We start from the raw sequence: 10,962 nt of genomic DNA, 5'->3' as shown, positions 1-10,962 counted from the left end.
CCAGCCTATACCTACCCTGGCACAACTTGAGACTGTGTCCCCTTGTTCTGTTGCTGGTTGCCTAGGAGAAGAGGCCACCCCCACCTGGCTACAGCCTCCCTTCAGGTAGTTGTAGACAGTAATAAGATCACCCCTGAGCCTCCTCTTCTCCAGGCTAAACAGGCCCAGCTCCCTCAACCTCTCCTCATAGGATTTGTGCTCCAGGCTCCTCACCAGCTTTGTTGCCCTTCTCTGGACATGTTCCAGCACCTCAACATCTTTCTTGAATTGAGGGGCCCAGAACTGGACACAGTACTCAAGGTGTGGCCTGACCAGTGCTGAGTACAGGGGAAGAATAACCTCCCTTGTCCTACTGGCCACACTGTTCCTAATACAGGCCAGGATGCCATTGGCTCTCTTGGCCACCTGGACACACTGCTGGCTCATCTTCAGCTTACTATCTATCAGTACCCCCAGGTCCCTTTCCTCCTGGCTGCTCTCCAGCCACTCTGTCCCCAGCCTATAGCGCTGCTTGGAGTTGTTGTGGCCAAAGTGCAGAACCCTGCACTTGGCCTTGTTAAATCTCATCCCATTGGCCTCTGCCCACCCATCCAGCCTGTCTAGGTCCCTCTGCAGGGCTCTCCTACCTTCCATCTTAGCAAGACCGTTTGTTTGGAACCTCTGTGATCCAAATGAACACTATTAACTAGCCACATAAAACCACGTTAGCAGCTTTATCTTTCTGGGCTCATTTAGCGTATCAAAGCTAAGACTAAGAACCCAATTTCCTCTGGAACTTGGGTTAATCTCACTGAGAATGGCTGCTGTTCTTTTGGAAATTTCACAGATACACACTGTGAATGGCAGGGATCTGCAAAAAACATCAGTGAAAATTTAAAAAGGCTTCTTCATTCCCTTGACATTTGTGGAAGCACTAAGCAAACTACAGGGGAACAGAAGTTACTGTGTACAACATTAAATCGTTGCCATTGTAGTTTCACCTAAATTTGCCTCTTGGAAAGTAATTTAACTATTTTTTGATAAATCTTCCTTTTTTAAAATAAAATACTATTTTCTTTAGAACTGTTTATGACTCCAAGCACAGATTTCACTCTTGAATTGTCTAGGTGAGTTCTTCAACTTCAGCGTGCAGTTGCCCATGCCGCCTTCAGAGGAAAAGCCACTTTCCTCCCTGGAATTGGTTTAACAGCAGAGTTCAATGGGTGTATCACAGTATCACAGTATCATCAGGGCTGGAAGAGACCTCACAGATCATCAAGTCCAACCCTTTACCACAGAGCTCAAGGCTACACCATGGCACCAAGTGCCACGTCCAACCTTGCCTTGAACAGCCCCAGGGACGGCGACTCCACCACCTCCCCGGGCAGCCCATTCCAGTGTCCAGTGACTCTCTCAGTGAAGAACTTTCTCCTCACCTCCAGCCTAAATCTCCCCTGGCACAGCTTGAGGCTGTGTCCTCTTGTTCTGGTGCTGGCCACCTGAGAGAAGAGAGCAACCTCCCCTTGGCCACAACCACCCTTCAGATAGTTGTAGACAGCAATAAGGTCACCCCTGAGCCTCCTCTTCTCCAGGCTAACCAATCCCAGCTCCCTCAGCCTCTCCTCGTAGGGCTGTGCTCAAGGCCTCTCCCCAGCCTCGTCGCCCTTCTCTGGACATGCTCAAGCATCTCAATGTCCTTCCTAAACTGGGGGGCCCAGAACTGAACACAGTACTCAAGGTGTGGTCTAACCAGTGCAGAGTACAGGGGCAGAATGACCTGCCTGCTCCTGCTGACCACACCATCCCTGATGCAGGCCAGGATGCCATTGGCTTTCTTGGCCACCTGGGCACACTGCTGGCTCATGTTCAGGCGGGTATCAATCAGCACCCCCAGATCCCTCTCTGTTTGGCTGCTCTCCAGCCACTCCGACCCCAGCCTGTATCTCTGCATGGGGTTGTTGTGTATCAATTAAGCACTTAACACTTCCAACCCCGAGCCTCCAACTCCCCTCACTTCTGGAAAACTCAAGCACCAAACTCAGAGTCAAAAAGACCAAGGGAGACCGTCGAGGTAGGGTTTGGGTTTTAACAACAAGTGATCCAACGGTCCAGACAGGATTACCAAGCAAGCCAACTTAAATCACAGATTCTATTCTACCACTACTTCTTTTAAAGACTGGAGAAAATGACCAGTGATTTCTCTATGCTTCAAAGAGAGTGGCAAGTGCTCGCTGGCTACCAGGATTGACCATAACGCCGTCACTCCATGAACATGCATCACAGGTAGAGAGAAAAGCCCATCATGCAGTAAGTTCCACTATCCCAACCACTCCACCTCACTTCCCTACCCCGTCCACGACAAGCCAGGGCAGCTGGCCTGGTCCCTCTGCCCCTTGTCAGTCCCGCACGGAGGGCAATGGCCCCACATCCTTTCCCCGCCCGACTTTCCCCGCTCCCTCGGCCTGGACAGCGCTGCCCTCAGCCCTGCAGAGGTGAAGGGGACGGCGAAGTCAGTCCCCCTTACCAGCAGCTGCTGCTCCCCGGGTCCGAAGGGGCTCCCGGGCCGGAGGTAGCCCGCAGAGCGGTGCCCCGGGCGGCGGGAGGCGGGCGCGCTGGGCCCGGGGGAGGCGGTGCGGGCGGGCGGCGGAACGGCCTCATCAGCCGGCGCCTCTCCACGTGACGGCGCCATCATTCCATGGCCGGGCTGAGCTGGGCTGTGTTGGGGTTGCTGCCTCCGGCTTCTCGTTCCTCGTCTGCCGCCGTAGCTCCCCGCCGGCGCCTGCTGGCCTTGCCCTTAGGCGCTGCCTCCACGCACCGCATCGGTGGCGGGGCAGGGTGAGCGCCGCCGGGCGCGGGTGGCACTGGTGGGGCGACCGCTGTGCAGGGGGTGGCGGCGGGAGCGGAGGTAGCGGTTGGTCCGGCGTGGCGGCGAGTACCCCGAGGCGGGGTTCAGACCGGGAGAAAGGGAGGCGGCGCCGTTGGAGCGGCCCGGCCGGAGGCTCTCCTGGCGGGGAGGGACGGGAGGTAGTGGCGGCGTCCGGGGCGCACTGTGCGCCCGGTGGTGGAGCTTGGAGGACTGATACCCTGCACCTCGGCTCACCGGGAGGCCGCTCTCATGGCACTCCGTTTGCGGCGGCAGAGGCACTGTCGTCTTGACTTTATCTCAGTGGTTGGGGAGGTTATTGGTGAAAAATCAACTTATAACTTCCCGTAGATGTTCCCAAACGTACAAGCTTGGTTTTAGCAGTGCTGCGCTCCTTATCATTTAGGAAACATGTCAGCATATAGAACTGTGTCCAGGAAACGCAGCCACAAAAGCTAGCACTCCAGCAATCAATAAAGCAACAGAGCTGTGTCATTTTTATGTGCTAGAAAAAGTTTTCCTTGTCGCTAAAGCCTATTGCAGTCACCTGGCTTGTATCTTTAAAACGGCTATTATGAACACATCTTGTAACATGGCTTTGCTTTCTTTGCTGCCGTCTCCTTGCCTGGTCTCAATTCCTTGAGGCTTTGTGACCATTCCATTCTTTAGTAGACTGCATCAACTGTTCAGTACAGAAGATCCTGCTTTCCTCGCCTGGTTACACATGTCCCTGAGTTAAACATAAGACATGTACTGAAGATAAATTCAGTGCCCTTCCCCTCTCCCCTCCAATTTTACAAAGCTAGAGATAATTTAGATTTCATAAACCAGAAGATTTGGGAGTATGCTATGAAAAGTATTAACAGAAACCACTGTTGGTGATTTTGGTTTTTGCAGGTTATTAATGGCGCAGAGAATTTTCTCATCAGAACTTCTTCAAATAACCTAAAGATTAACGTTCAGAATCTGACTTCAAGACCTCTGCTTCTCTGTCAAGTTTAGCTCCACGATGGTTGATTTTCTAGCTGAAAACAATCTTTGTGGTCAGGCCATTCTTCGGATAGTCTCCTGCGGGAATGCCATCATTGCAGAACTTCTGAGGCTTTCTGAATTTATCCCTGGTGTTTTCAGGCTGAAAGACAAGGCTGATCAACAGAAGTATGGAGATATCATCTTTGATTTCAGTTATTTTAAGGTAAATCCTTTTGTTGTTCAGTTTCTTGAGGAGTTGCTGTTTTGTGTGAGGGTACTTCTGGTGATGAAACAGCCACTTCTGATTTATTGTATTTATTATTAGAATTATTCAGAATTGACTATTGTGACTTCTTCCTTGCCTAGTTTCTACCAAAAATTCACTAAACTCAAATACAAGTGGAGTATGCTTGCCTGCTAGCATTCTGCTTCTGGGTTGTCTTTTACTTTATATATTTCTCATCATGTTCAGCCTCATCTTACTCATTTCAGCAAGCAAACAAGCCTGGGAAGATTCTGTGCTTAGACTCCCATACAGAATCGAAGTGTAAGCTGCATGTGCACTGAGAGTATCTGGACAAGAAGGAGGTGGCAGTTTTAAGTTCATTCAAGAATAGTCCCAGCTACACCCTTCAAAATGTTTGCTGTGGACTTGGGTTAGAAACTGATTGTATAAAAATGGTGTATTGGATTATGGGGATATTTATTATTATTACTGTTATTATTTCATGCAGGAACATGAAATTGTACTTTAGCAGGTTCTAAGTCTGTTCTGATGATTGTTTTCCTTTGAAGCAGTACTGTGGGCAGTATGCCCATCTTCTGCTTATCTTTGTAGGCATGAGAACTGCTTTTTGCTTTCCTGTTTGACGGTACTGTTCATTTGCTGGGCTTGTCACAGGTGCTGAATAAACAAAGAGTGCTGTCCATGAAAAGCCCTTATTTCCCTTACAAAATCAATCTTCTTGAAGTACCTATTTCTCTGCCATTCTCTAGCATGATTAAGAAGGAACTGCAGAGATTATCTAATCTGATTTTGTGTGCCTACAAGAAGTGCTAATAGTGAAGCAGAGGTGGGAGGGATTTTTTTTCTTTTCAATAGGAGTTGTAAATTTCAAGCACTAACTGAGCCTTTGACTCTGAAAACCCTGAGCACAAATGATTTCTCAGATACATTTAGATCTAAGTATTTGTTAGAAGTCTTTTTCTTTTTTGCACAAATTACATGAAAATTTAAAAGCAGATGTGTATGATTGGTGAGAAATTAAATTTCAAGGATAATTGTAAGATCATTTTTAATGTTAAAGAAACAGTGCTGCTGCTTTTCAGAATAATCACCTCAAAACCCATGAAAGACATACATATAAAGCAGATAAAAGTGAATCTGCAGATATTTTCACTGAGCTGTGCCATTTCTGTATTCGTGATTCATAGAATTAGCTAATGAGGGGAGATGGACTGTTTACTCCATGTATTTCATCTTCATGGGTAGTTTGAGAGCTGTTTTTTTCCCTTGCTTGATGTAGGTATTTTGCACAAAAAGAGAAGCAGAAGAGTATTTTTTTTAAACCACACAAAATCAGTCATCTGTATAGGCCATATTTTAAATTAGGTGGCAAGATCAAATGGTGGTAGTGAGAAATGTTTAGATTAGATGACTAGAAAAAAATGTGCCATTGATGTAAGGAAGTCAGGCTCTTCATCCCAACAATTTTTTACCCTATGGTTGTTATTTGCATTGGTTTTTTGCATTAGTTTGAGTGACTAATGCTGAGCTAGAGCCAGAGTCTTATTAATAAATAAATAAGCATAAAAATCAGAAAATATTTCTGCCTGAGAAATAAATCAGATGAAATGTGTGAAAGCTAAAAAAAACAGCAGTCTAGGAGGGAGGTGGTTACCACTACAAAAAGCAGACTGGCTTCAGATGCATTGGGACTTTACCCAAAGTGTTAACTATTTTTTCTCATGGTTACGTATCATAAATGGTATTTAAAGTCATTGCAGATTCTAACTCATCTTTATGGAATCAGTGTTCAATGGTAAAGTACCTTGGAAAACTACAGATCTGTGTTCTAGTAAGAAAGGTTAATTCTGGTGTCATGCACATGGTGGTGGTTGTACATGTTCTGTGTCTGAAAAGAAGTAATACCAGAGGCCGGAGTTGAGTATGGTCTCTAAAGATGAATGTCTTTTCTTAGGGGCCTGAGACATGTGAAGGCAAACTGGAAGCAAAACCTGAGCTCCTGGATTTAGATGAAGAATTTCGTGAAAACAACATAGAAATTTTGACAAGATTTTATCTAGCTTTCCAGAGTGTACATAAATACATTGTAGATTTAAACAGGTATGGTTTCTTACAGAGACCTGGGTTTTCTTCAAGACTACAGTACTGTTTAGTCTTAATAATGAGAAGCTTTTGTCTTGCAGACACAGCATACTCACTCTTGAAACATATTCAAGTGCTCATGTGTTGCTGGAGTGAACACTAATTGCTCCTCCCACTGTGGTTTACCAGTTTAATGTATGACCCAGAAACATTTAACCTTACTACTTCATTCTCTCAGCTTTAAGCTAGAGCTAATTTTTCTTCTCTGTCTTGGAGCTTGTCTTGAAGATGTTTTTAATGAAAGGAGACTTCATATTGTTAAACTAAGTTTTTGTGGTCTTGCAAAACAGGCTATCAGGTAGAGTTTTTTGATTTTCATTGGCATTATTTTCCTGAAATTAATTTTTCAGTGGACTTGCCATATTCACAGTTGTGCTCCCTTATTTGTAAAAAACTATATGAAAGGTTCATAAAATACTCATAAGAAAAAGTTTCAGAGAATCTTATGTATGAGAGGGGGTTTTGTTATTGGTCCTATTAAGGTTAATTAAAGGATGAAATATTTACCATGTTTCTGAGATAACTTGAAAAGGACAGTTGCACTAAATTTTGCAGTAGAAGCCTTCTCATACTGTCTTCTCAGGCTGTTATCTGTCCACAAGAAGATGATGTTAGCTGTAAATTAGAGAGTCTCCTCTGGTGTGTTTCACATACACCATCAGGACCTGGCAGGAGGCTTTTGTCCACCAGTTGGTTCTGGCTAGGAGTTCCAGCTTCTTACTTCATTGTAGAGCATCTCTTTGTCTGAAATACTGCATGCTGCTTGTACTAAGGTGATGTTCTGATGTGTCTGTTGACTTGCAGAGAAATCTGGCTAGTCAAGTTCTTAGAAGATAGGATTTGAGAGCAAAATAGTCAGTGATTAACTCTTTGTTGTGCTCCCTAGATATTTAGATGACCTCAATGAAGGAATTTACATTCAGCAAACATTAGAAACAGTCCTCCTTAATGAAGATGGAAAGCAGCTTCTAGTAAGTATTGAACAATTCCGTAATAGTGGAAAATGAACCAACTAGTTTAGTGCCAAACTAGACAAAGATTTAAGTTAACTGAATGCAAGGAAATGCTGTGAGTTGCTTTTAGAAGGACAAATACCAGAAGTACACTGTTTTTCATATTGTACTTGACATTGTGTTAGCTTACCAGTACATACCTGTCTTTATGGGTTAGTACAAATTCAGGTTATGTGGCTTCTTCCCTTTGTTCTTTTTCCTAAACAGTGTGAAGCACTCTATTTATATGGAGTCATGCTACTGGTTATTGACCAGAAGATTGAAGGAGAGGTCAGAGAAAGAATGTTGGTTTCCTACTACAGATACAGGTAATGTATATTGGTTTTCAGAAGCACCTGAGGGTAAAAGGGTGTAATGTGATGTATTTAGTTAACTACATTCACAGCACAAAAAACACCCAAAAATCCAACAGAGCAAAACTGTTCCTTTGAACATAAAGTTAATTTTTGTTTCTGACTGAAGTTATTTTTTTCTGTTCATGCTTTGTGCGCCGATCTGGGATTCCAGTATGGACACTTAGCAGTATCCTCCTATGATATAATGAACGTCTGATTAATGGAGTAAGCAACCAGAAATCTCCCAGACCAGTATCTGATCACTGTCTTGGAGAAAAGGCACGATTACAAGGGAGGGAGAAGAGGCAATTTTCAGGTCATAGAGCTTGATTTTTGTTCCTTTCTTTTGTAAAACAGTGCAGCCCGATCCTCTGCTGACTCCAATTTAGATGACATCTGTAAATTGCTTCGAAGCACTGGATACTCAAGCCAACCTGGAGCTAAACGACCTCCAAACTACCCTGAGAGTTACTTCAGCAGGGTACCCATAAGTGAAACATTCATCAGTATGGTTATTGGCCGGTTACGGTCAGATGACATTTATAACCAGGTAAGTTACTGTGAGATAAGAGGCATCTACAACTGAATATAAAGTGATTTTTAAATGTCAGTTATAAAGAATCATAGAGGTTGGAAGAGATCACCAGGTCTAACCTGCTGGCTCAGAGTCAGATAGAGCAGATTGCCCAGGAGTGTGTCCAGTTGGATTTTAAGTATCTCCAGAGGTGCTGGTTTGAGGCTAATGGGAATATCTTAATGAGAGAAATTAGATCATTGGTTGTAAAAAGAAAATAACTATGAAGTCTATCTCATTCATTGATTTGCTGAAAGGGATAAAAAGCCAAAATGTAAATAATACGTCCCACTTTGTTCTGGGACCCTTCACTCTGCTCTGATCTCCCCACTAACAGATAACAACGTAAGTAGTGGTACTTGCAGCTTGTTCTTGATGGCAATAGGCAGAATACTCCTAATTTTTCTTACTGGACTGAACAGTTAACCTAATTAACCAAAGAAAAGTAAAGAAAAATACTAAATCAAAGCAGAGAACTTTTTTCCTAATGACAAATTCTTATATCTTGTTGAATATGATTTTGATGCCAACTTTTTTCCTTTTTTTACTTTTAGCATGAAGGTCTGTTAGTATATTGGTCTATGTATTTTTAAATGAAAATTAGAATCTTTTTGATTGTGCTGGCATATACAAAATTGATGATTTGCATCCAAATTGTCTATTACTTTTTTGAATTAAATGAATGAAATTAATTAGACATGCACAGTTGTACAAAATACTTCTGACTTTGCTCCTTTCAACTCATCTTAATCTCTCCACCTCCTGTGACTCATCTACAGCATAATAATATTATATCCTGTTAAAGTTAACAGACAACTACACAGTCAACTTTTATATTCTGTATATTTTTTTCTGGTGAATATGCTGCTTATGTAAGCATGTCCAGCTTACCCACATACCCTTCTTGCCTCTTGATATCTATGCATTGTACTCTTTTTTGTGTCTCATCATGTTTGCAAGAGATTTATGTCACATTATATTCCATTTTTTTTGGTTCCCTTGTCCTAGGTTTCAGCATATCCATTGCCAGAACACCGCAGCACTGCCCTGGCTACTCAGGCTGCTATGCTCTATGTGATACTCTATTTTGACCCTTCTATTCTTCACACTCAGCAAGCAAAAATGAGAGAGATAGTGGATAAATACTTTCCAGATAATTGGGTAAGAAACAATTGTTTTTTAAAAGTGTTCCTTGGGTTTAATGTTATAGGAACAGTTTATCTTCTTTTTAGCAGCATGCATTATAGAAAATAATAATGTCCTAAAAATAGAATAAATTCCTATCAGGTGAATTTTACTTTGTTCATAATGAAGCTTGTAAATGCCACAGTTCTGTATATCCTTCTGTTGGTTAATCAAAACTTTCATTTTCAGTTGTCTTACAAACACTTGTGAGTCAACTACAATTCTGTGTTTTCAATTGTACTTAAACCTGGGCTAGGGGTCTGAAATCTGTTCCGTTTTGCTCTTCAAAAATCTAAGTGTAGAATCCTAATTTCCTTCTGTTTGTGTTCACCATCGAAGTTGCATTACATTTCAGCTTTGGCCTTCATGCAGCAGGATTCATTCAGGTCATTCCCCTGCCACCCCATCAAAGTGGTTTTGCCACTTGCTTCCATAGGTCTCATGCATACTATCATGGAAATGAAAAAAGAGTCACTGGTAGGGAATAAAATAGAGTCCAAGGATCATATGTAGTGACTGAAAGAACAGTCAGCTTGTTTTCACAATGAAGCCTCTAATTAACTATGTAACTTTTATTCCAAAGTCGTCTTGATTTCCAAAGGTAGTGGAGCAAAAAGTACAGATGCCAGAGAAGTTTAGTTTTATGTTTAGTTCTATTTAGCATATCACTTTCTACTCGCATTGCTAAATGAAAAGTACTATGTCCTATTCTTAATAAAAACATAAATGCAACTTCTTGTTTTCTGCTTCCAATCTCTAGGTGATTAGCATTTACATGGGAATCACTGTAAATCTAGCAGAGGCATGGGAACCCTACAAAGCTGCTAAAACTGCCCTCAACTACACACTGGATCTTTCAAACGTCAAAGAACAGGTACATAAGCCAGAGTTAGGTGTTTTTAGGAAGAGTCAAGCTGTGTGGACATCTGAAGTATATTATATGACATCAATAATGTGTGAGTCTTTTTTCTTACTTGCAATTAATTGTATTACATTCAAGGACAATACTTTGAGTGCATAACTCTGAATTAGATACTCCAAAGCTTCAAAATCTGGTCTTCACAGCACTGCTTGTTTCAATTCTCTTGCAGTCTTTGTTTCCCTGAAAGGTTTCAGGGGAGTGACTTTATTGGTGCTTGCACTCATCACCATGTTGTTCAGTAGTGGGATGCCATGAGCTGACTATACTGTTTGGTGTTTCATAGGTGCCAGTTTTAGATCTTACACATTTATGAATGTGGCACTTGGTCAGTTTTTAATGGAACCTCTCAAATAAAATACTCTGAAATAAACCTCTAATTTCTAAGGAGTGATGCCAGAATGTTGTATGATGCAATGCACTTAGTTCTTTCACGTAAAATACTTTTCCATGCCTGAAAAAGCAGTGAGTAATACTGCCTTGGTTGATTGTTTGCCTAACTGGCAAAGCAGTTGACTGATGATAGCTAAATGTGTCCTTAAAATCTGATACCAGTGTTCAGGAAAGAACACATAAAGTTTCTAATTAGGAGAACTGTATTATGTATTTTCTAGTAAACTTAGAGATTATGAGCTGACTTTTTTCCTTGATATATGGAGAGGAAGGTCACTAATAGAACTGACATTCAACTTGTAACATTCTGGCATAAGTTTTCATTATTGTTCTTTCTCAT

General features: G+C 42.3%; 2 protein-coding genes across 2 annotated transcripts in view; one reads left to right on the top strand and one right to left on the bottom strand.

Annotated features, from left to right (window-relative positions):
• The window catches only part of NSMCE2 (NSE2 (MMS21) homolog, SMC5-SMC6 complex SUMO ligase), a 143,394-nt gene extending 140,798 nt beyond the window's left edge, over positions 1-2,596 (bottom strand). The window contains exon 1 of the mRNA XM_064154278.1: positions 2,504-2,596. The gene's annotated coding sequence lies outside the window, so the exon portion shown is untranslated. The remainder of the gene's footprint in view (positions 1-2,503) is intronic.
• Positions 2,597-2,680: 84 nt separating this feature from the next.
• Positions 2,681-10,962, top strand: part of WASHC5 (WASH complex subunit 5) — a 24,775-nt gene continuing 16,493 nt past the window's right edge. Inside the window, exons 1-8 of the mRNA XM_064154277.1 lie at positions 2,681-2,814; positions 3,740-4,037; positions 6,016-6,161; positions 7,090-7,174; positions 7,424-7,524; positions 7,909-8,101; positions 9,134-9,286; positions 10,071-10,184. Of these exons, the coding sequence (XP_064010347.1) occupies positions 3,852-4,037; positions 6,016-6,161; positions 7,090-7,174; positions 7,424-7,524; positions 7,909-8,101; positions 9,134-9,286; positions 10,071-10,184 (978 nt within the window). The 5' untranslated portion in view covers positions 2,681-2,814; positions 3,740-3,851. The remainder of the gene's footprint in view (positions 2,815-3,739; positions 4,038-6,015; positions 6,162-7,089; positions 7,175-7,423; positions 7,525-7,908; positions 8,102-9,133; positions 9,287-10,070; positions 10,185-10,962) is intronic.

This window comes from Pogoniulus pusillus, chromosome 14 (assembly GCF_015220805.1).
Source record: "Pogoniulus pusillus isolate bPogPus1 chromosome 14, bPogPus1.pri, whole genome shotgun sequence".
NCBI lineage: Eukaryota > Metazoa > Chordata > Aves > Piciformes > Lybiidae > Pogoniulus > Pogoniulus pusillus.
The sequence above is the reverse complement of the archived record's forward strand: the minus strand, read 5'-3'. Positions and strand labels throughout refer to the sequence as shown.